The 26,505-nt window shown below is 42.9% G+C and overlaps 1 protein-coding gene across 1 annotated transcript in view; it reads right to left on the reverse strand.

Annotated features, from left to right (window-relative positions):
- Positions 1–26,505, reverse strand: part of lrig1 (leucine-rich repeats and immunoglobulin-like domains 1) — a 38,247-nt gene that overhangs the window by 10,163 nt on the left and 1,579 nt on the right. The window contains 9 exon segments of the mRNA XM_059328564.1: positions 724–743; positions 745–805; positions 2,984–3,127; positions 4,823–4,966; positions 5,457–5,600; positions 6,714–6,857; positions 7,164–7,301; positions 14,224–14,298; positions 15,901–15,972. Of these exon segments, the coding sequence (XP_059184547.1) occupies positions 724–743; positions 745–805; positions 2,984–3,127; positions 4,823–4,966; positions 5,457–5,600; positions 6,714–6,857; positions 7,164–7,301; positions 14,224–14,298; positions 15,901–15,972 (942 nt within the window).

Here is a 26,505-nt window from a genome sequence, read left to right on the forward strand (position 1 = left end):
CTGCCAGCTGGAGAGAAAAGCCCCTTTCTCCCTCTCTTTCTCTTTCAGCAGTACTCACACTGGGAACCATCTTGGCTGGACATCATCTTTTCATCCTGCAGGTTGATGATTGCCGCTCTATGCCAGAAACTCCTTGTCCGCTCTAATTTCTCAACTTGCCAACTCTCTCACATTTAATATTTTTACTAGCTGCCTTGACGAAAAAATTGATTAGCAATTGTGAAAAAAAAAGATTCACTTTCTCCTTCTTGAAATATTAGCAGAAAATAGAACTGAGTTTGGCCATAAAGCAACAGTGAAACAATGAAATCATGAGATAAAGCCAGATTGAAATGGAGAGAAACTGGGCTTAGCTTCCACAGGATGACGCCAGTAAAAGATTGCGTAGAATGTGTCATAACCAAACCTCGTATAAAAAGGAAGAGGGGCTCTGTGCGCAAACACTTCCCTACCAAGTAAGGTGTGGGGTCCTGAGGGGACAGACAACTCAGCGGCCTTAGACTGAACTACCTAACCTTAGCTGGCAATGAATGGTCAGTCAGGATTTGGAGGGAAACTTTTGGATGCAAGAAAAAATGAGAACTCTCTCTGTTTCTCTGTTGTGTTTTTTTGAAGAACAGCAGAGAATCAGTGGCAGTGCAGGACAGAGGGATGAAAAGGAGGGGTTGATAGCAAGAGGAGAGGTGGAGGGAATCAAAACAAAAAACTAGGGGAGACACTCACAGCTTGTTGAGGCTGTCCAAATCCAGAGAAGGCCCCGTTGGTGTCCTCTATTGTGCCAGAGATGTCATTATGGTCCAGCTCCCTGTGGAGAATGAGAGAAAAGAGGGGGATAAGAAAGATGGAAGGAGGGAGGGAGGGAAAGAGGAGAACAGGGACAGGGTCTGCCAGCGCTGAAGCGTTTCACAGCCCTGGCAGAGGCTGCTCTGGAAGTCACGGGTTACCCCCTTCGCCCACACTCCCTCTCTCCCTCCCTCCCCACATCATCCTCCCCCCTCTGCACCTGGCCTTAAGAGCCCCTCCGCCGCTCTGCTCTGCCAACCAAGCGCATTCTTTCCTTAGAGGGGGTGGAGAACGAGTGCATGTATGTGCGTTGGTGTGTCAAAGTAAAAATCAGCGGAGGGAAACATGTATAATTCATGGCGGCACTGAGAGATTGGCGGGAACACCATGCCATTGCGAGAGGCCAAACAGTTGGGTCCGTTCATCTGATGGCAGCAGGTATGGCACAGCCAAAACTAAAAGCAAGTGTCTTGATAAGGTAAGGAGCCATGGCCAGGCAAGGACAAAATGGATTCAATGAAAATAAATAAAGTCGCTTCTTGTAGAGCGTTTGGGGGTTTCCAACACTTGTTGAATGCACTAATTTCCCCTTGCAAGATCTAAAGGACTACCTCTGTGGTGGACGTCATTCGCTGCGTGCTAATCGACAAGAAAAACAACAGAGTCGGAGGACTCCTCTGAACCATTAAAAGACTTTCTTTCAAACTTGAGAAAGGCCTTTGAGGTTGATGGTCAGCCACACCCTCTCCAACATCTCCACAAAAGCACCCTCCTCCTCCTCCTCCTCCTCCTCCCTTTGCATCTCTTATCCCCCTCTGGTTCTTTTCAGCCTCCATTGGCCGCTGTCTTAGTTGGACTGGACAGCGGCTGCCAATTTCCTACTCTTTCTGGCTGGCTGGATGTGAATGGCCGTTGCCTTGTTAAAGCAAGGCCAGTGGTGGGGGCTGTAGAGCAGGGAGACCGGGGCATGGAGAAAGGGGGGGTGGGCCCGATGAGCCAACGACCCCCGTGGCCGAATTAGAGGGCAGGCTGGCTTGTTTGGAGCTTTCACACCCCAATGCAGGCTCCAGCCCCATGCCAGCACGACCAGCAGCGCAGGCCCAATTAAAGCTCCCCCGGCTCCTTTTCAGAGCCCAGCCTATGCCTGTCCTCTTCTCCACTGATTAGATTAGGCCTGCCTCAAAGACACAGAGCGCAGGACTGATACAAGAGGAGAGATCATGCAAAAATCAAAACATAGGCAGTGCGTGTATCGGGGGATAACATGAAGAGATGACAGAATACACTTAGAGGGGAAGAAATGGGCACTAAGTGTGCTTTAACAGGGCAAAGCCAAAAGAAACAAAGTGAGTAATTAAAGACATGAAGGGAAAACATGAGAAAAGAACTGAGATATGGCAGTCACAAGCTCGGATCCTGATCCCACCCTCTATTTCCCTCTGTAGCTAGTTATCTAAGACCCAATGTGCCAGCAGAGAGAGACCTTATGTGCCTTGGCTTGTCAACCTTCTATGAGAGAGAGCCTGTCTAGCGAGCTCTGGCACAACTCCCCTCTCTGGCTCTCTCACTGGGAAGAGGCACAGCCAAGAGGACCTTGGTTCAAAACCAAGACCCCCAAGTCTTTCTCCTGGATTTATCCCCTGACTTTCTCCCTTTCATTCTCTCCCTTTCTTTCATTTGGCCTGTTTGGGGCTTTTTGTGCAAAAAGGTGGATCAGCGGGAAAAGAAACCTCTGTCTTTATTCGCAGCTCTAAAAGCGGGGAAGGTTCTCGAGGGAGGAGAGCAACACGGAACACTTTTAGATCCAAGTTTGTGAGGAGAGAAAACAAAAAAAAGCCCAAAACAAAACCAGACTTAAAGAACAAAGTGGGAAAAGACACAAGAAAAATAAGGAGTTGCCACAGAAACGGCGACAATAGTGATGCATAAACGCCTCGTTGAAGTGCAAACAACTCATGAATGTAAATGAGATCAAACTGGTCTTGAAAAGTAAACAACTCCTGCTTTCTTAAGTCAACTGAAGGGATGACATGAGCCTAAATATCAAATATCAAAGAGGCTAAACCAATATTAAACATCTCAGCTTTCACTGCTCCCAAGTGGCACATCTTAGCCTTATCGTCAGCAGGGGCAAAACCGTAATGAGCGGCTTGTTAAGGGGCTTGGTAATGGTGGTTTGAGGAGTGGGAGGAATACTTACAGGACGCGCACGGCCTTGAGGCCTCTGAAGGCTCCCTCGGTGATGTGGCTGATGGAGTTGTGGCCCAGACGGAGAGAGTGGAGATCCCCCAGCACAGCCAGGCTGCCTTCATCCAGACGAGTCAAGTTGTTGTACGACAGATTCCTGGAGAGAGGAACAGAGCGGGAGACAGACAGGAAAGAGGACAGAGGCAGACACAGAGACGGAGAGAAAGGGAGAGAGGGAAAAAATGGAGAGAGAAACGTTCTGTGTGAGGTCTGGACGGAGATGACAGGTTGGCAGAATGCTGAGGCAGCTCGCGACATCATTACACTTAAATTTCATGGCTGATTCAGTGTCTATTTGCCACTCTGTGAGTTTTTCCATTGTGTCTTTTTTTCTGCACCACAAGATGTTAACAGAGAATGGGCTTAGCAGACCTTAGAGCTTGACTGAGGTCTTAACTGTTTGACATTCTTGGTTGGAACTTTGCATGTCTTCAACCATTTATAAGCCTACTTGAGCATGTGGTAAACCCCAGGGGAATATAATGTCACTCATGTGTACGGCAGCCCTCAAAATGTTACTTATTTTTTTTATATCTCGCCATCAAATCTCTGCTTTTTTTTTACGAGGTTGGAGGAAATCCAAACTGGATGGGAACAGATTTCCAAGCAGTTTCACTTGTTTTAGGAATTTTGGAGAGAAAGAACACTCAACACAAGAAACATGACACCTGACAGGAGGAATATTTTGTTGATTTAAGTCAAAATGAAGACTAAAAACCTCTTGAGAATGTTGTTTCATACTTTGCATGTGATACTTCTTGATAAATCCTGATTACTGGTATCATTCAAACTGTAGTCAAAGACAGTATTGTGCATTTCATTGCCCTCTCTGTGGCCCTCACTGCCTGTCTCTGTGGCCTGGCCTCAGGTTTGCTTGACCAGTCATGTGTGCAGAGATTCTCCCTGATGACCAGCTCAGCCTGGCCCATCGGGAATGCAATAACAGGCTCTTCATAAAGACAAGTCACTCTCTTCTATCAGTTGTGGGGGTTATCATAAGTCTAGATAATAATAAAAAAAAACCTTCATATAATAGCTGACTTGTGCAGCGTAATGGGGATGATTCAGGGATGGCGCTGGGGGCAATCTGTCATTCGTGCGCACAGGAAACAGCATTGAAATACACAGAGCAAACTAACAAGAACACCATCTACCTCTTTGTCCCATCTGACTGTTACGCATAAACAAACATAGGCGCCACAGATACCCCAGGCTACCTCGCAGTTAGCAACGCCTCAGCTGAGCAAAGCACTTTACAGCAGCGATACGACAGTCATGTCGGCGGAACAGGAAAGACTCTCAGATAATAACTCCTCATTCACTAGACAAAGGCTGTGAAGGCGATCCTTCAGTGTAATTACCACAACACAACCGGGAGAGGATTACATGCTGCAGAACTGAGTACAAAAACTCTTGTCGAAGGGCTTGAGTGCTGTTGAGCCCGACTCTAATTATGGGATAAACAGGCTTATTCTGAGAATAGCGTAGCGTATTGAGTGTTAAAGTACAATGTCATTTAACCCTGGGGAAGGTAGATGGGTGATATGGTTGGGGGTAGGGAGTGTTGGATTCTCAGGCTATAGGACAGGATCCCCAGAGACAGACACAAAGGATTTCAAAGCAAACTCTCACTCTGCAGTTGGTTTTAAATATACAACTTTAAAAAAAAGTGAAACTACTTCAGTAAATCCAAACTATCCCTTTAACTTCTTGTCTATTGAAAGTTATTGCATGGGGACATATGGCACAAGAGTGTACGAGTGAATGAGCCAACTTCAATGCTTGTACTCACAGTTCCCTCAGCTTCTGGCAAAACTTCCATCCATCAGGGTTGATGCGGGCTATGGAGTTGTTACTGAGGAATAACTGCTGAAGAGAGGTCAGGCCGTACAGGGAGCCACTGTTCACCTCGGTCAGGCTGTTGTAGTCCAGGTGACTGCAAGAGACACAAATGGGCAAAATAAGTTTTATCAGGAAGTAGGAAATTGAGGATCCTGACACACCTGTTTACAGGCAACAGGCATTTGGTGGGAATTTTTGCAACATAAAAATGACTAAACTGCAATGCAATTTGTGACCATTAATGTGTCATTTTCCATGTAATTGAACTAATTGCAGGGAAAAATGTAATGGTTGCGATAGTGGGTAAGTTCCAGTAAGTTCAAAAATATTTTATTCCTGTAAGATATGGTAGGTGTGTATTCCAGTAAGTGGTGCAAATTGGATTAATGGGTACTTGTTCAAGGCTAAGTGCTAAACCCACACTCTGTAAATCAGATGTTAAGTTTAAGGTATTAGGTTAGAAATTATGTGTTTTATGATTCTGATGTGGAGTTATTTGTGCACAAGAACAAACTTGGTCACATAAGCAAAGTTGTAATTTTATGTGAACACATTATTGATACAGATTCAGTCTTTCTACATACAGGACTTTCATCTTGGCCAGGTCCCAGAAGGCCCCGTCAGTCAGTTTGCTGATGCTGTTTCTTTGCAGCTTGAGGACCTCGAGGCTGGACAGACCCTGGAAGGTCAGACCCTCCACCTGACGAATACGGTTCCTGTTCAGCTCACTGCAACATGGACAGAGAAACGAAACAAATGTAGCAACTGGTCATGGGAGAAAACCAGTGGGGTAGTGAATCATACTTTGCAAACTATGTCAAAATAATGCCTGCATTTCAAAGCAGGAATACTTTTGTTTTCTCCTTTTGACTGAGGAATGTTTTGCCCTCATTCCACACTAGCATCCATCACACTGAAGTCAAAACCAAGGAATCCTGTAGGCTGCACGCTTCAGTTGGAGCAGGATTTTGTAGTTAACAAACCCCCAGCTTAACAGGCATTCCTCCGCGGTGTCATTTCCACCTGTGGCACGAGGCCAGCTCTGTATACCCACAGGCTTTAGCTTACAAACAAGGTCAAATTAAGACCCTATGAAATTACAGTGATACTAAAAAGGAGGTATAAGATTAAAAACACCACATTGTCTTTTATTTTTCAAATGAAGCCTTAAGAGAGCTGCATGTGACGTGTGACTCTGTGCATTTGGTGTGTATATGTGTGTGTGAGGGCTGTAAAAGCCCTTAGGTTGGCAAAGACAAACATCCGCACAAGTTCCTTTGTGTCTGATGTGCATCATGTGTAGATACAGTGTCACTAGGGCCACCTGTTCAACAAAAGGTACCTGGGGAAACCGTGGAGCCGCAGAGGGGTTAAGACTTCCATTACGTGAGTCTCTTGGTCTCCAGAATGATGGCGTTGAGCTACAAATAGGGCAACCTCACTGTTACACTGGGGGGAAGTTTGTCGAAGATAATGGAGCATGGTTTGGGGAATGAACTAACCTCTTTGGGGACATGGAAGAAGGCAATAAATCACCGATAATATGGCTCCAGTGTTTACCTAGTCAGCCCCTAGAGGTATAGCTCACACTAATAGCACTCCAAATGTTAAACACACAGAGCTCGATCAACAAACACAACAAACTCCTCCTTATTTAAACCGCTTAATTCTTTTCTTTTCAGTAATGTCTCCAAAGGCTACAACTGGGAAACTCATTCATTTTCAGCCTGAATGTCAAGAATGTATTGTTTTTGCATGTCGAACTGTTCTGACAGATGAAAACACAACCTTGTCAGCGCATTAACTATGTTGTTAAACTGATGAAATCCAGTGATACTCACAGCTGGGTGAGCCTCGGGAGCTGGAAGGCTTTCACGGGGATCTGGCTGATGCGGTTTCGGCTCAGTCTCAGGACCTGTAGAGTCGAGCCCAGATGGTCAAGAGCTCCGAGCTCCAACACGCTGATCTTGTTGTTGCTCAGGTACCTGAATACAACAACACAACATTGTGGTAAAAGAGATTTGTAACAAACCTCAAACACATGTGTATGAATGGCCTTGTTTCTGTCTAAAAGGTTATTTTGCTTTTATCAGTTTCCCCCATATGTTTTCATTAAGACGCTCTACAAATGCTGTGCGCTTTTATTTTTTCTACTGATACTAAATGCTGTAAAAACCTTATTTCCCCACAGGGAACAGTTAAGTTTTATCTTACCTTTTTTATTTAAGCACATATTGTTTTGAAATATTGGTGTGCTATGAGTCACAGTATTACTCAGAGATTGTACTCACAGGTCTCTGATTTGGAGGCCTGCAGGAAAGCTGTGCCCTCTGAGCTCAGTGATGTCATTATTGCTCAGGTCCAGGGTCTCCACAGAAGCCAGCTCTCTGGTCCGCCTCCCGTCTATAACGCGGATCTTATTATGATGTCTATAAAAAAACAAACACATAAAAGGCATTAGGTGTGGCTAAAAAATTTGTCACAGACCTGGAACTCAACCCTCGGAAGTGTCCATATCACCATCTCCAAATACATGACCCTGCTCAACATCAGTCTCCTTTCCCCATCAACCACAGAAGACACTCCAAATCCCCCGCCTTCTCTAAACCCACTCAGGCACAAAGAGAGCAGAGTACACAGAACAAAGTGGTCTTCATCTAACACAAAATGTGTACTTTAAGAGCTTCCCAACAGAGGCTGGCCTTCTTTAAACAATTCCAAGGACACCTGTGCTTCTCCACAGAGCTTAGACGTTAAATCTATTAGATAGATGGGTGATCAACCAGAGCCACTTGAAGGGGGATTTTGGAGTACTTCAGCGTGTGATGAAATGGGGAGATGGCTGTGTGAATCTCCAGAAGTTCTGGCCAAATGACAAAGGAGGGGGAACTACTGGTGAGAGAAGCAAAACTGAATCCATCTCCAAAAGACACAAGGAAACAAACTTTTTTTTTTTTTTTTTTTACACAGGAAAATCTGAAAACATGCTTGTAACTGTACACATAAAGAAACAAATCACCCTTTCTAGTTCCTTTTTTCTCCATACAAGAAAGTGTCTGTTTTGTCTGTTTTCACACAGAGAAGAATATGAAGAAAAGAGAAAGTAAAAGATGCTGCCCTAGTCATTACCAGGGCCGAAACAAATGATTATATGTATTACTGATTAATTCGCAGATTATTTTCTTTATGTATCAATTAAGTGGTTTTTTTTATAAAGGTCTATTTCTTTCTTAAGATATTTAGTTCAATATGATATAAAACAGAGAAAAGCAGGAAATCTCCATATTTAAATGGCTGAAATCTAATCAACTAATCGATTACTCTACTCCTCTCAAGTAATTACCCTAAAATGTGAAGGAGAAGAGATTTATAGGAAACACTGCTTGACAGCCAAAGTGATGGACACACACACACATACGCAAACACAAAATCACTTGTCAAGGAAGGCCACAGGGCACACAAGAAACCCAAACACAGCCTTACTTTACTGCAAACATGCACAGACAAATGTATACAGTGGGTAAAGAATATGCAAAGCAGAAGGACACACACAACACACAGACAGACTCCAGCTCTGTGTGTCCATGTAGGTAGTGTGTCTGTGTATGTGAGCGTGTTAGGAGACTGATGGTCAGTGTTATCTGAGCATACATGAAAGACCTTGCTGGGTGACACATTTGACACATGCCTGGGTGCTAACTAGGGATGGGAATTTCATTTGGTATCGCTTTCATTTACCCGACTGTCTAAAAAAAAAGCTAATGAGTGAGTGTGAGTTAGTGAGTGAGTGAGTGAGAGAGTGAAAAGGCAAGAGAGAATAATACACTGTACAGTGGGCTGCGTTTTTCCAAATCTGTTTCGACAAAGCAAACCCTGCAGCGCCAACCACCAAACCTCAAACGCACTAGCTCCACGCAAATGAATCGAACTTGACCACCACAAAAAACATGGACTGAATGCAGCCCAACACTAATATGATTTTGCAGACTAATAAATGCATTTGATTGACAGATATGTTTTTCCACAAATAATCATGCAAAAGCACCACTTTAAATGAAGTGTTTACCATCATTGTGCTCTGAAGTTTCTTGGGCATAAGTCATTTGGCATGAAAATAGCCTTAAAAGAAGCCCTACTGACTAAAACCTTAGTCGACGAAGGCCTAATGCCCAATTAGTCAACTAATCCAGAGAGGGCAGCCCTAGAAAAGTCTGACAGCATTTGAAAGAAACTTGCCAAAATCCTTAATTTATTCTTAATTAAAACACAGCATTGTTATTCTGAATGCTTACTTAGGAAGGTGTGTGTGTGTGTGTGTGTGTGTGTGTGTGTGCGAGTGTGTGTGGCAGAAAGACCAAGAGAGAGAGACCAGGTGTTCCACCAGTCAAACTCGTCAAAACAAGGTCAGTCCCTCCTTCTTGTTTCCTTTCTAGCCTTCAGCCAGCAGATGGACGGACACACACACACACACACACACACACACACACACACACATTTATTGGTGTCTGAGAGGAGGAGGGGTCACACCACAGTGGTCCACCTGAATAAACAGTGGCAGAAATGGTTAAGGATGAGCCATGCAAGCACGCCTGGGCAAACACACACACACACACACACACACACACACACACACACACACACACACACACGGGACAGAGCAACAGACAGTGGCTACAGTGAGCCTGAGCAAAGGAGGGAGGGAAAGAATGGGGGAAGAGAAAGGGAGGGGGAATGAAGGGGTGAGGTGGGGTCAACAGCTGGTGACCTTTGATGGGAAAAACAGATCAGTCTCAAACTGGTGGGAGAGGTTGACCTCTCTCACTCATTCTCTCGCCCCGTTCTCCTTCCACCACTCAAACCCAATTCCCTCTCCTCTCTCCCTCCCTCCCACAGTCAGAGCCCAGCTGCGTGTGAGAGACAGATAAAGCCCCGGCGCTCAACGTGTTTGAAGTCCAGACATACAATAGTAGCGTTTATAAAAACTGATTATCATACGGCTGGTGACATTTCTGATAAAGAGGAGCTGGGCTCTCTCTTGTTCCCTTTGATGTCCAGGGGGCCTTATTCGCCTTGATTCCACTTAATTCCAAATCTCATTACCCTGCCCCATTGACCATCTGATTATCATGAGCCTGGCTTATTTTGACACTTCTTTTGATGTATGGAAAGTGCATCAGCGGTTTACACTAGCGAGCCCATTCTCCCGTTTCCCGTGTCATCTCTGGGGGCGATTGTTTGGCTCGTCTCTTACGTTTGAAGCTGGCGGTCCAGACAAAAGGAGAATTATTTCAAAATCAGATCATCCAGCGGGCCATATGATTTCTATCTTGCGCTTTTTTAAAGGACTGCTTTGATGTGGACGGGACAGGCGATGAGCACAATGGGAAAGTTTGTGCTGCTCTGCTGTCACTTTGACACTGTTTTTAAAACTTTTTGTTGCATCTTTTTTTGTCTTCCTGCTGTGGCATTCTGGGAGTCTGTTGGGCGTCAGTGGGCTCACCAGGTACATTGTGGGACTGTGGGAGCCTGGTATATGGTCTTTGGTTAGTTCACGAGAAGCTTCTAGGTGAACTGGTGACTTTTATTTGAATTCAAACTGTGTTCTTGATAAGATGCATCTGGTGTGATTGGTACATATACATGTGACCAAGTGATTGGACCAAAGAACTGCAGCAACACAACCATACCACCATGCTTCTACGAGAACGGCAGCGATCAAAAAGAGCTTCCAGACATGTCAGTGAAACAAAGGAGATGAAAGCTCCAGGAAGCGGGAAAAAAATCTGCCTCTCAACCAAGCAACAGATTAAAAAAGAAGTGACAAGAAGAGGAAGCTGGGGTGAAAATCTGCCTACTCACCCATCCTTTCTTAGTCTACCTGTTTTAATCTATTTTAATACTACTGTACTTTATACTTTTGTAGACTGTACTCCCACAGGAGTAGATCACCTTCTTTGTAAGGGCAAACTTCAAAGATGTTGAATCAGATAACTCTATACAGCCTTGTGCTGATATGATTACAGTCTGATGATTATCTTGGTGAAAGTTTATTATCAACCTTGACGCTTGCTGAATTAACTTGAAAATCCTCAAGCAGTATTAAATAAAATTACTAAAAAGAAGGTTGGTTGTTACTTCACAATCTGTCAGCTAGTTTAAAAGGTATGTTTTCTTTCAAAATAATAAAAGGAACTGCCTGTAAAAACAGAGATAATTCTCAGATTTTTAACTTGCTAAAATAACCAAATTGTGAAATAGTGACATTTCATTAAAAAAGCACTTCATTCTACAACCCAGATTTCAAGTTGGGACATTGCCCATGATGTAAATAACATAGAATGCAATAATTTGCTACTCTTTTGGACATGTTCAAACTGATTTGTCACTTCATTCTGAATTGTATACATTTTGTTTTTCTGCCTGTGTCCAAACTTTTCTAGAATCACTCAGAAACCCAGAAATCCTGGAAACTTGCCTTTTACATGAGCTGTTTAATGTGAGTGATTCTGGAAACATCACTGACTTTGTTGTTTTCATCAGACAGTACAAACCTGTTCAGCAACTAGAAGACTACTACACTCAAAGACTCGGAGGCAATCAGACAGTAGCAACCACAAAATGGGCTCTGAGCCTTTTTGAAAGTTGACTGCTGGATGAAGGGCTGAAGACAGATTCTCGATTCATTTGCTTGTGTGTGTGTCGGTGTGTGTGTTAACCACTGTCTCACACAGACTTGTAGTCAGACGACATTCCAGACGATCTCAACCAATGGCACAGGAACACTGCCCTGCAGTCTGTACTGCTGCCTCTGCCAGGGCACACACACAGAAACTCTCACACTGCAGAGTGCTTGGTGGTTGGCAAGGGAGACGGAGTGCATTGTATTTACTTTGGGGAATAACCCTGAGCATGAGCTCACCAATTGCTTCCCTTTTTCCTTCCTTTGCCTCTCCGTACCCTCCTACTGCCTCCTCCACAACTTCTCCTTCGCCATTCCTCTTTCGACATGTGGTGATGTCACCCTGATCTGACACCATTCACATCCCCCGTCCTTTCCTCCCTCCCTATTTTCTCATCCTTCCTCCCCTTCTCACTGTCACCCATTTTACTGTAAGCCATGTGACTGACAGCTGCAGCTGCAAGTGCTTCAGCGGGCCTTCGCTTCAGCTGTGTGGCTTTGTAAAGATCCGACCCTCCCTCCAGCCTCCACTCCCATCAAGCCAGCAGGCCTTCCCCTAGCAACAGGCTTCAAGTCAGGCCAAAAAAAGACACCCCGATCATTTGGAGGGGCTGCGACTCGCCACAGTTTGTGCAAGTAAAGGTGAACTTGCTCCAGTGTGTTTTATATCAAAATAACTAAACCCCCCAGCTCCAGGCTAATAGAAACCTAATAACTCACAAACAAAAGCTCAAAACTGTTGGTAGAAGACAATGTCAGCGTTGGTTAATCAAACCTCAAATTCCCCCGCTATAACTGTTCACAGCTTTCAGAAATGTTCTGACCACATTAATGCATCATCATCAATTCTGAGAAGCAGGCAGATGACACACAGGGAGGGGCAAAGGTGCAACTCCCACAAAGCTCATCATCCATATGATATGACCATGAGCAATATTACAGGAACCAGCAGCTGCATACTTTACCGCCAGTCAGTCGGTCGGCATGCTAGGAAGGTGTTAAAAGTATAGACAAAGTGAAGCTAACTGCTAGCACAAGACTAGCGTTTTAACGTTCTTGTTTCAGGTTGAATAAGATGTAAGAATGTTCCCTGGTCACACAAGGGGAAAATCTACGGCACGCTGGAAAACTAGAAGTCCACCGGACAAATGATACGGGCAGAACGTTGTCACGATTGTGTTTGTTTCTATGTGTGTTTGTATAGAATCAGAAACTAAGAAGTACTGCCATTTATCTTGTCATAAGAGTTATAATAAGCTTTCATATCGGCTTCAGCCTTTTGATTTTTATCTTAGGCTTATTTTGGTGTAACCTTAGAAAGCCTTTAATTGTATTGTTTGTTTTGTGTGCCTCACATTCCATCAGACATTCCTGAGCATCATAGTAACACACAACATTGTTGGTAATGAGATAGCATTGAAGACTCAGATAAAAGTGTTTAACAAATAATGAAGTCTGGCTCATGTTAGTATGGTGTTAACCATTTAAGTAGCAGTACCGTCCCAAAATAAGCCCATAACAGGTGGGTGATGTGATATTATTGGCTGAAATTGGATGGTGCCAGCTCACTTAAGCACTTGTAATATTTTGTTTTACAGGAAAAAAACATGATTGGATTTTGATATAAAATACAAAGAAATAGATTTTTTTGTAGTATCTTGACCAAAACAATCCAGTATGTGAGCATAAAGGATTAAATCATCTCAACTACTCTATGTAGTTTCTCCATACTTATTTTTTTAATACACATTCAGGGGCACCAGTGACACCACAAACTTTAAACTAACCTAGCTCCCATAAAGTTAGGCCTAGAGGTCTTGACAAGACTTAAAAGTATTTGGTGATTGGCGTAGTTCTGGCATAAAGTATGTCCTAGTTATTATTGTTATACAAAGATGACTTATTAAAGACGAGGACCAAAAACCTGTTTCGAGCCGTGTTTGAACTGATGCAGTCTGTGTTTAAGCCACATACTAAATAAGCACATTTACAAGTAGATGTTACCTTTCAAATGAAACCTTGGGCATTTTGGCCGCACACTTTTTCTATTTTCCGTTTTTCCATTTGGGTATGCCAAATAGGTCAAAACTATTTTCATTTGCATTTATTTGCATCAATGTATCAAATTACCAGTTTCTTGCCATGAGTTCACCCCCAACGGTGTAAAAATGAGAGTGTTGATGGAATACTGAGCTCACGTTTGTGACATACACAAGTGCACACACGCCCTACCTAAATAGGGCAGTAAATCTCCAGTGGGATGCCAGCGCAGGCAGTCCCCACAGGCAGCGTTTCACAACTAGGAGAAACCAAGTTAGAACTATATACAAGCTGACACTCCAAGTAGCCAGCACCGCTCACTGTAGACAAGACCACATGGCCAGCTAATAAGACCAGTCAGTTACTTGACCACATACTAATCGCTCAAGACAGAGCTTCATATTTAAGAGTCAAGTGGAGAGGGGATCTAGTTTAATGTAATAGAGTCACATTCATCACCAACTTCACATTGATGCAGTATTACTTCTGAGATGCAAAGGCATATGCATCCTCTGCAGACGTCAAGAGACTATTTCAGGAGCATTGCAAAGAGGCCACTGACCTCAGAATACAGTAACGGAGACCAGGATAATTCTGGTACTCTGTTAAGCAGGAAATGGGGCGGTACTTACAGGTAGAGAGATACAATCTTGGAAGCAGCCTGTCCTAAATCTGGTATGGAGGTCAGCTCATTGTGGTCCAGCCGCCTGAAAGGGACACATAGTAGTGGGTTAGAGAACAAAACTGTGCCGTGATGAAAAACAAAGACATACACAAGAATAATAAATTATGAGGTTAGAGGACAGAAGCATTTCCCAAGTAGCAGACACCTACAGCTTCATAAAATAGCGGAACAGGAAATTCAGACACAAAACAGTGTCTGTATTAAACTAAAGCTGCACCCAATGTTTGTGACCTGTAACTTCTATCCAAAATGTACATACTAGCTGAGATGCCACAGTGTCGTCAGGGCTTTTCCACATGCTCCATCACATGAGGCTAAATTCAATCAAACGTTATATAAATCAAAACGATTGCAAACATAACTTGTCACGTCTACCACAGAGCAAGTAGCAAGTCATCCTTTTAAAAACCAAAAATAACACGGGAGTAAAACAGATGTCGGGGAGCGTATGACTGGCCGGCTGGCCTGCCAAAGATGTCACCAGTGTGTGTATCACCAGTTAGCTCGTGCATGTGTGTGTACGTGTCTTGTGTACTGGCGCTGAGTGACACAGAGCCAAGCCCTCTCCTCACCATATAAAATATTTACAAGGCCAGCGTTGGCCACAGTATCAGGTGGTGAAGGGGAGGCTTAATATAGAAAACCACCACTTTATTCTCAATTGGACTTAGTTCAAGGAAACACATACGAGGATGCTACTAGGAAGTAGAGTGGCAACCATGGACGTTAGTCAGAATTAAGTCATTGATAAAAACAAATCACAACTGACACTCATGGATTAAAATAAAAAAAACTAAGCTACCTTCAGAGCTTAAGATTTTAACATTCTGAACCCCACAAAGGTTTGAAAGGCATGTGGAAAAAAACCCTGTAAAACTAGACAATATCATTGTTATTTTCACTTTTCAACAGTCCTTGAACAAATCATGAGTAACGTTTGCTTCTATCAGGAAAAGTAACCAAATCTAAATCTAATACAGTGATATTTCACGTGTCATTCAAAATGTCACAGAAAATAAACTGTTTCAGATCCTGCAAAAATATTTAAATTCTGCACTTCTCAGTGCCACTCAGAAGCCATGAATAGCTCGGTTGAGACCAAAGTCACGTGACAAAAATTCAGTGAAACTTTCACAACAAAACTGTGGGTTGTTTACATAGAGAAGAGAGGACAAGAGAGGTTGGAAGTTAACGCTATCTAAAAAAAAAAAAAATAGTTCAATAATAGGAAAGCATGTGGAGCCAGCATATTGGTAACACTTATGGGCACTAATTTTAAACAAATTCTGATAACAAATTAAACTTGGATTTTATCTTTTTTTATTATTTATGACATTATAACTGTGTTATCCTGCACACATAGACACACACAAGATATACCTACTACTGGCCACGATTGTGCGTTTCCATAGAAGCAGGACTTATGAGCCAAACAGGCCACAGTGAGTAAAATGTAACAGGATCAAAAATGGGTTTAAAAAATACTCACAACAGAGAATAAATGACTCAAATAGGACCATACACACACTTATGGAAGTCCATTAGAAAGTGTTCAGTGGTTTGGTGTCAGTTTCACCAATGGAAATCATATATATGTGTAAATATTCTGTCAGTGACTACTTACAGCTCTCTCAGGTTGGGAAGGTTGTTAAATGCTTCAGTATTGATGGCAGTCAGCTTGTTGTGGCCAAGATTTCTGGAAAAACAAAAGAAGATGTACATTTTAAAACAAGTAGTTCAAATCATTATATGCCTAATGTCAGACAGATGGAACAATATCAGCAGCAGAAAAAATATTTTTCATAACTTTTATTGCATTTGTCATAGACATTTTTAGTAGTTCAAACAAGGATCCTGATAAATAACAACAATGATTTCTCCCATTTGACAAACAGCCTAATCCATCTATATTAAGTATGGCTGAAAACACTGCAGTACATCCATTCAGCTGGCCTTCAAGGAGGGCCAGATCAATACTATTGATACAGAGTGTCTCTCTCCTGGCTCACTTTCCAAACATAACCCACAGGCCATTCATCTGCAGCAGTCAATTTGCACTTTAGGCTAACAGTGTATTTAATAGCTGGCACTTGACTTGTACAGCGGCTTATTACGGAGTGATTTGTCCAGTGATATAGCGTTACCACCGTCAGGGACCGAGCGAGAAGGAGGGGGTAATGTGTGCACCTAACACACATCTGCATTTCAGATTGAGCTTCCCACGCCATATGAATCAAATTTATTTCATGCATAAACAAGTGCTATCTCTGTCACACACCTCCTGCCTGGCTGGCATGCGGCCTGCTCTGCTGGCAGAGAGGAGGCTGCAGTGAGACTGCTGTTTGTGTTTTTGTGGTGGGGTTAGGCCGGACCAGACAAAGGGAGCCCACAGCTTCGGGCCGCCTGCCTCCCCGCCCCTCCATCCCTCTGTCCAGACGTGAGAGACGGCACAGGAATGTTTCACAGGCCTGACGAGAGATGGCTGCTTGTTCCCAGACACTGGGGACACTTTTACCTGGTGCAACACATTCCGCACCTTCTTGTCCCGCCGTGGCCTTAAAAGTCCGCTCTGGGGATCATTTTAGAGAAAGTTGGAATGGGTATTAAGAAATTGAGGAGGCCGGGTCACTTGTATCATATTACATTATACACACTCCACTTTTTAATATTATTTATGCCTATCAATCTCAATCTCTGTCCCACTTGACAGATTTCCCTTTCTTGTCTTCTGTGCTTGATTGCAGATAATGACAGTCTCCCTCCTCAAATCTTTCTCCCTGCATGTGTGTGTGACGAGATAATAGTAGAGCATGTGTCTGCCCTGCAGGCACAGGCCTGACAAGGAGGTGTGCATGTGTGTCTATGTTATGATCATTTACTGGGGCACCGCCCCATCACGGCCCAGATCGCTAAATTGTCGTCCCCTGCAACAGGAGGCAATTACCTCGTTATGGTGAAGCTAAGTGAAAAATCGCACAGCTTTCCTATGGGCCGCCTCTGCCTCGAGGTACGCATATTCAGCCAGCACACCAACACACACACACACACACACACACACACACAGCTCAGACAAGATAACTTGGGAAAGTATTGTCATCTGGAAAAGTAATCAGTAGTTTTTATCAACCTGCTTTTGGAACAAAATAGGTCAAAAGATTTTATGAGCAACCCTGCATTACAAGCAAATAAAGATTTATTCAGGAACGCCCTTCGCCAAAGAGCTTTTTTGCACTTTAAGGTAGAGGAAATTGGCGATGCGCATATTCATAGGTATGAAACTCAAAAGCTTAAAATAAAGAACAGGGCAGAACAGAACAAAGGGATGACTAAGAGAGAAAAAAGAAGCAAGTGACGTTTGAGAGTCAAACCTGCCGTACTGGTGCTAAAGGCCACAGCAACAAACAAAACGGGTCCTTTGTGTGAGTGTGCAAGCATGCATGTGCTTCTCTCTCAAGTCACCGATGGTGTTTACACAACTGAGCCTTTTTCCCTCCATCTCATTCTCAGCCAGATTTATTTTCTTGCCTATCAGATTAGATAAGTTTCACAGCGTTTTAACACCTACTGTATGAAGTGATAGTGATAACGCTGGTTTCCCTCCCTTCCCCCCTCTCTCTCCTGTGGAAGGAGGGGTTGGGGAGCGGAGGGGGACTCCAGTGCTAAGCATGGTTAATGCTTTCCAGAAAGTGACCTTACAATCATGCTGTTTCTGGAAGAAGCCTTGAAGTCATTAGAGTTTTTGACTTTGAGAGATGTAGGCAGCAACACCAGCAGAAACAAACAAAGTGAGAACAATGAGAACCTTCTCAATAACTTGCCAAACTCTACACTATAGGAACAAACCAGCGATGGCACAACAACGCCCATAGGTCTTACTATTCAAACGACCGGAAAAGGCTGAAATGGGAACAGTTGCTGTGATTAAGCACGGCAAACACAACTAAGCAGTTTGCCTTAATGCTTCAAACAGAGCATTCCATTGTATGGTACAAATAGTTTATACAAATGGGCAGGACTGTTTGACATTAGTCAGCAGGATCAAAATCAAAAGCTCTCTCTGCCAGGTACTTAACCAAAGAAAGTGTGTGATAATTCAAGGTTGTTTGTTGAGCCAAATGCTTACTTTCCCACTGAATTCAAGCTGACTGACTGAACTGAAGCCTGGTGAGCATTTTGTGCATTCATTTAAAATCATATTAAATTATTTATGGTTTAACAATACAATTAAATAGAACAATCAAGATTAATGACGGTGTTATTACTGTTGCACTAACAGTTGTTTTACAAGTACCATTACTAACCACAGTCCATGATTGTTCTGGCGGCACACTTCAGTCTCCATTCCGCACTAAATTCATCATATTCCACTAAAACAGCGTGATATAATAAAGATTCACAAATATTAAAAAACAGGCCCAATATAAACTTTACCATCTGTTCTAAACAGCACTAGCGAACATTTGAACTGTGTTCAAGCAAACTGCTATCCATCAGTGAGCAGGTCACCATAACATTGTTCTGTCATCAGAACTGGAGTCACGAAACAAAAGGGTGCTGGAAACAGGGCTGATCTGGGATAAAGTGGTGCAGTTACGCTCCCACCTTCCAACCCCACCCAGCCACCACAACCCAAACACCTCCCCACACACTGGAAACAATAAGCACAAACACTGAGAGACTGGTATATATCAGAAGAATTAAGCTTCTCTACGGAACAGAAAAGACAAAAGGTCATTTAAGAAACAAACAAATAATCAACCACCTGTTGCTCTGAAGCAGTGCCACGAGAAACAGCCATTTATTGAATCAATACAGCATAACTTGATGAGTATTTATATAATTGATTAACTAATCTATCAAGAATAAAATGCATTTGCTTGTTGTAACCTTTCAGACATTCAGAGGTTGAGAGCCTGACCAATATATGAGTCAGATTATTGTATCGCCACCCATTGGCCTATCAGATATATTGGTATCCATGTAAATGTTGTCCCATATGAAATATGGAAAAGTTATATTTGTCTTCCAAAATGTAATGCAGAAAAGGATGGTTTGCATTTTGCATTAGAAAATACAAAAAAAGCCCCACTTTAAGCTATGACATAAATAGTATTGTAACCCTAATGTTACACAGATGTATACTATATTGGCTGATATATCAATATCAGACTCACTTTACTCCCCAATATTTGTATCTGCAATAAAATTGCAGCATCAGTCGGGCTCCAAAGAGGTAATGTGCTTTTCTCCCTCATAAATAAATATGAGGAGCTTTGGGTTTTTGGACTGTTGTCTGGCAAATGCTACTTGTGACCCTAGTAACTTTTGAAGGGCATTTATCTTTTTACAGGCTTAACAAAAATAATTGCTCTATCAACTGATAATCAGCCAACTTCTGGATGGATATGCAAGCAATTCGAAACATTAGTTCCAATCTGAACTTCCAGCCTGGAAAAGAGGAGGACTCATAAAAGGCTTGTCTGACTAAGCAAACTGTCTCAGGAAGAAAAATAGGGCTCAGCGCCTGCAGTAGACCATCATTGCTGGACCATGTAGCTGATCTGACATATAAAACTCATTAAAAGGCTTTAAAAAATAGCTGTGTTATGGGTGCTGTGGGAGTAGAGGAAAAGCTGGGAGTACAGGAGTGATGTCATCGCATATGACACTATGCTTGTAAGTCAGCACACACAGTCTGTGTGTGGGAGAGAAGAGATATGGGGAGGGGGGGGCAAGAGCTGAGACTTACACATACAGAGATACATCATCATTATCTTTCCCATTTCTATCAAAGATAAATGCAGTGTGAACTTTGCTCGCTAAAAGTGTGAAGTGATGTCAGTGATGAGCCTTCTGTAGTCCAGCTGGGAGACAAAGGCCCTTTAATGTGGTCGATTTCAGAGCATCATAAAACTAGTCAAATAATAACCTGGGTGTCAGAGGGCCAGACGAATACACACACACACACACACACACACACACACACACACACAAACACACACACACACACACACACACAAACACACGCACACACACGCACACACACACCACTCTTCCTGTCATTAAGGGCCAGTTTATAGCCAGGCAACTGCAATGAGAGTGTACACAAAGCTTACACCAGCTCCAGGCCTCCATTTTACACAGCCGTCAAACAGAGGAAGGAAACCAGCAGAACAATATCTTATCAACTTTGTCAGATTTGCAATAATAATGATAAATGCGATGAGCTAAAAGCAACATCTTGGGATGGTGCAGAGATCTTAGGTGCAAGATCAGAGGAATGTAGCGCTGATGGGATCAGCATATTTCACCATTTGCATTACAGATTCCCACCGCCCGCCCCCACACACACACACATACACACAACTCAACAAAGGGTTTGCTCCAGCCTTTGAAATCAGTGAGGCTAGGAGCGTGACTCAGTTTGTGAATTTTTCCGAGAGCAGGAAGGCGGGCCACATCTTGGGGCCATGTGCACCCACCATTCTTCACGCTGCTGGTTTGGGGGCTGATGCAGGGGATGGAGTGGGGGGTACTCCAAACAAGCGGGGATAAGGGTTGGGGAAAGGGTCTGCGCTTGCCTCAAGGCAATGCTTGAACCCACGGCCAGGCCCAACGACGCCAGCCTGGACACTCCAGATGAGAAGCACAATAACACTTATACATGCATGTGCACACACTGTCTACACACACTCTCACAGGATCATGCTCCTGCATTTAACACTGGATTCTTGCGTGATAACAATGTAATTTGTTACAAATGGCGCCAGACTACTTCATTATAAGTAAAAGGAAATGAGTGTCCAATTAATCTGAAAGAATAACATAAATACTGTACGTCTCCTTAGTGCAGCTATTGTTTTACTACAGTGCAGACAGCTGACCTTACGCTCTCTACTTCAAAGCAAAGAAAAAGACAGGATCATTAGTCAATTTTTCCCCTACATATTGTTTATTATACTAGCAGTGCAAAATTCTGCAATAATTACACTCCAGCCAGTGGTGAAATAAGTGTTTGAATAGTTGACTCTAAGTCCATGTGAATATGTGGGTGTCTAGACATTGGAGCTCTGATGCTCCTTTCCTTTCTACAGTATCAGAAAGCACAGAGTCTAAAAAATGTTTGGCCCGACTTTGTGCTCAAAGCTCCACTCACTTCTTCGCCTGTTTTCTGGGGAGAAGCTGCTTCACTTCGCCTCTCCCTCTCTGTCCAAGTCACGCTTTTTTTTCTCTAACATCTTCTCCAGATTTCCAAACTCTTACCAGATGTAGAGAATTCGCAGATGATTCATCGATCAAGCCCACTTTGTAGACACCGACTTCAGGGGAGAGGGAAAAGGTGGGAAAAAAAACTTGGCCCCCTAAAGTGTCTTCACAAAAGGGCCATCTATTCTGCTGACTGGATTCCTGTAGAATGACTTGTGACAGCAGCTGTTTGATTGTCGTTAAAGCCAATGCGAGGCCATGAGCTCACTTCCATATCTTCATGTTAATGTCAGGCTTTATCTGTTGTTATAAGAGAAGGGGCTCAACCTTAGCTGTTCCTTCCTAATATGTTCACAGCTAATGACAGCTAAGATCACTCACAATAAAAAATAGATTGAGGCTTGCTTTAAATTTCCATATAGGAACTCCCTGTACTTTAGCTATCCAGCTTAACACCACATAGCCTGATAAGGGAGGAAAAAGTGAAGAGCAGCTGATAAAAATCAGTGCCAATGATAATATCATCCTACACCCTCCCAAGCGCTCGAGTATGACTTTAAAATATCCACAAGAGGACATGCGAGTCACAAGGGTAGGGAAACTATGACAATAAACAAACTTGGTATAATCACTCCCAATACCACAAGATTACAAGGCGGCGCAGCAAGAAATGCCCTAGAAACCACAAAGGGCTCAGCCCTGCAGAGTGCTGCTGCTGCTGCAGCTCTGCCTCGACTGCTCTAATGTTCACCTGTTTGAGAAGAGTTTCTGCATTTTACAGTTCAGACATAAGCCCCTCTATCAAGTTCAAGCATACCAACAGTAGAAACAATGGCAAGCATAGTCCAACTGTGACCAATCATTTTTGCATGCTTATTAAAGGGTTAAATTAAGTAAAACAGTACTTCAAAATAAAGGACATAGTTTGTGGCATACAAACCAGACAGGCCTGTAAGCTTCATTTACTCTGGGTTTTTTCATAGTGTTACAACATGTGTGACAGTGGTTGAGGTTTCTGACCACTGACAGGACTTTCACCAACTAGTGGAACCAGCCCGAGGCAGCAGCAGCAGACCGTGACACTGACAAAACACTTCCATTCAGTGGGCGGAAAATGTCTACCCACCTCACCTCATATTCCCCCAGGCCAGGTGATCTGCAGCCCCACCCTCTGCCGACCGGTCCGCAACCAGCCAGCTGAGCTCCCAGCCCCTGTTAGGAAACCACCGACACAAACCCACTTCCTGAGGGGCAGAAGCCAAAACCAACTGTTGGGGGTGGTGTTTACCAATAAGGCTCTGTGAGGTTTAAGGCTACGGCTTGGGGTTGAGTCGCGGAAGTTCGGTGAACACCAAGCATTATGGCCAGGACATTGGGAAACCACTTGGGAAATACTGTGTTACAGAGGGGACCATTCAAGGTGGAGCTTCTTCTTGCTTTTTTTTTTTTTTAACCAGAGTTGCTGCAAGCTGGGGATGCAATATCTAAACTTTAAAGAATGAAAATTAAAAACTGCAACTTTCTGTAACAGTAAAAACAAAACAAAAAGGCTTTTAAAATCTCACATAAGAGCAAACTGAAAGATGTTGCTGGCAAACAGGCACCATGTGTCTGCTTTATCTCTATCCAACAACAGCAATCTCAGCCAGCAAAATTAGTAACGCCCATGCTTTTATTTACTTGCAAAATCCCATTACGCCGGTGGCACTGTGGGCAAAAATGCTTTTTATCCACATTACCCTGGCTGCAAATAAGATAAGGCACCACTCCTGAGAGGGAAAATGTGACCCGTGTGGGAGCAAACTTGCTTTGAATGGTATTAGGCTATTCATCAATCAGAAACAATAGACAGATTTCTGAGACTGGTGGTCAGTTTGTTAAATGTTAGAAGCATTGATGTAAAACAGCAAAAGACATGTCTGACAAGCACGTTCAAACGACTAAAGAGGCTTTGAACATGCTATATCAGCCTGAAATACTGTGTAGCCAATCATAGAGGTGGGACATAATAATAAATAACTGACAGCAATATAGTATCTGTTTTCTCGCAAAACATTATACATGTATTAATATTGCAATAAGTTATAGGCAAACAAAAGAAAATTATTGTCTGTGTGCTCCACACCTAAATATCGTCTACATGCCCCTCAATCCCTAACCATCCGTCTTTATTAGCTGAGGGTGCGCCACCATGTTTGTCTCATTGATTGCCACTTTCTCAAAGGGGCTATTAAAATCAGGGTCCTGAATGCAGATTATTTTGACAAGTGGAAAGAATTAGTGGGTTTTTCTTCATCTACAGTCACAGTACTACCAGGGCTGCTACTGATGAATAAACTGCCAACAACTACCCTCTAGCCTGCCATCTCTGCTGGACCAGAATGACTCAGACAAAGTGCTCTGAAAGAGACTAAAAACAGTGCTACGCCAGAGCAGGAGGTGAGGGTGCATAAAGAGGAGTCCAACCGTTTGAACAAGTGGGACAGTGGGAGCATCAGAAGCTACCTCAGCACAGCTAAAAGCTAGAATTAGTTTGATCTAGTGCAGTATATTATGGGTTGCCTAGAACTCCCTTTTTTGTTCATTTGCATGAATCTAATTTTTTTTTTAATTGAAGTGGGCACTCTGTCACAGCAGAGCATCCTACACAGAACTTCAAAAAGAAAAAGCTTGTGGTTATTCTAAATATAAAGTTTGGTCTTTTATATTTCCGGTCTACCAAAAAGTGTGAGCAATTTAATTTGCCACCTGCACAAAACTCCTACTCCTATGACTCTCTTAAGAACTATTTCCTTGAGTGAACTGCTGTATAAATGTAGGTCCTGAGGTGCTACTGCTGTGTTCCTTACTGTAATCCCAATTTAAAAGCCTGCATAAAGATAATTGCAGCAAATAGATGACAGCACAATCCTTCTTCACCCACACAAAAGGGTGGGAAATCTCCATTCATTTTAAGCTGGGTTTATCTTCTCTGCTTGAACTATGCGAATTTAGTAGACAGCAAAGCAAAGCATAGATGCTGTCTGTAAGTAGTTATACAAAGCATACGTATATGTACAACTAATTAGTGGGGATTGTTCTAGTTTTAACATCTGCAGTTACACTTGTTTAGCAAAGTATTTAACACTAAAATCCTACAGGTGTTTGAGGTTATTGACTTTTCTTTGGAGCCTTACATCTGCATTGTGTGAAAGAGAAGAGGAGGAAAGCTGGCCTAGGTGACTTGTTCTTACTGACAAATACTATCCTCTCTACCACCACCACTACTACTACTGCTGCTGCTGCTGCTGCTGCTGCTGCTCTCTCCCTGGGGTAAACATAACAGAGACAGTCGATTTCACACTGATTTCACTTGGCTCAGATGCCTGAAGGTAGATATGGACAAACGCGCGTTGTTTAAGACCAAGGAAACTCTCAGTTGACTTTATTGGCAGGATAAGCTATTATTGTTGCACTGTATTATACCTCTTGCTTTAACAACTTCGTCGTTTTCAACAGCACTACGGTTCAACCACACAAGCAGCACACACAAATTCTTCTGCACCGGCAGCACAAACTAAAATAACTTTCAACCCACATCACAAAAAGTAATTTCAACCACTCAAGTGGACAGGTCTTGGCTTATGGTACCTTATAATGGGCTCACACTGGGCCACAAGTGAAATTGTCCATACTTGTCTCTTTGGGTTTACAGTAATCATCTGCTAATCTGGCTCATTTACAGACCCTGGAGGAACAGAGCTGGTTCCCTTTGAGTTACCTGCCAACATAATGTGACTATCTCAAGTGGTGTGGAAATATGCGACCTAGGTGTTTTAAAAGATCATTCAAAGCCATAAAACCATTCCCTTTGAAAACAACAAGATTGCGGGTCCTTAAATCTTGACCGATAAGGCTCGGCCGAGATAGCAGAAGTAGACTTGGGAGCGAGATCGGGCTAACACAGGACCCTATCTTTAAAGAAACCAAAAGGTTAGAGCAGCTGTTTCAGATGGGACATTTGTCCCACAGTAGTTGTCCTTTGTCTATGAAGACAGGAGGAGCAGTGTGTGTCTGCTAACTTGCATGATAAACAGCATCTGCACTTGAACCTGGCTAAGTGGTGCTTCAGGGCAATGAGGTTACCCGGGCACAAGTGCCGTTATTCATGTTTTTAGAGGACTTTTTAAAAGTTGCATTCCTTACTTCCCAGGGGAAGATAAACTGCCTAACACAGGAACCTGGGAGCCAGAGAGTCTTTGGTCTTTAACCCCACGTTCCCACCAACACACACACAAACAGATGCTGAAGATTCTATAACTAGATGCCTGATTGTCACTGAGGATTCACTATTGCCTCTGGACATAGTGGTTGCAATACGCTGAGGTGAGAGCCAAAATGTTGATTGGGAGGACAGAGAGTTGTGTTGTCTGTAAATAAATTGTGTCATTCAGCTTGATAAGTGCTGAAGTTCCCAAAACATTGGAGGATGATCCATAAAAATGTCCCAAATTGGTTCATTTCCTAAATGAGCTTGCAGACAGAGCTTTGACTGTTGTCAGTTTTACCCTGAGGAACCAATGCTTCATTTACAACAAATTGAATTTGTGAACTACGACTCGAAACACACAAACAGGAATTATGGTAATACCTCTCATAAATCTGAATGAATGAAGAAGACGTTTATTTGCTGTGACATGTTTGGGTCTAGTTGTTTACTCACCCTAAGGGGACTGCTTGGAATATTTTTTTTAGATAAATACATTAAAACTATGACAGATATCAAAAGATCATAAGTTGTGGCCTGTAATAAGTTAATACAATTTTAAAGCAAAGTAATTGAACATTAGGATGAATTATACTACAAATTTGATCATGCAAAGGTCTTTTTAAGATATATAATATCTCACAGTGCCCATTAAGCAAAGCAATTTACCGCAAAATAAAGGATGTCCACGAACAGAATACTCTACCTCTTCTTGCAGTTAAGATTACACCTGTTACATCGCTATAACTGCATGAGAATACAGTCCTGATGAAATTA

The sequence above is a fragment of the Centropristis striata genome, chromosome 3 (assembly GCF_030273125.1).
Source record: "Centropristis striata isolate RG_2023a ecotype Rhode Island chromosome 3, C.striata_1.0, whole genome shotgun sequence".
NCBI classification, from domain to species: Eukaryota; Metazoa; Chordata; class Actinopteri; order Perciformes; family Serranidae; genus Centropristis; species Centropristis striata.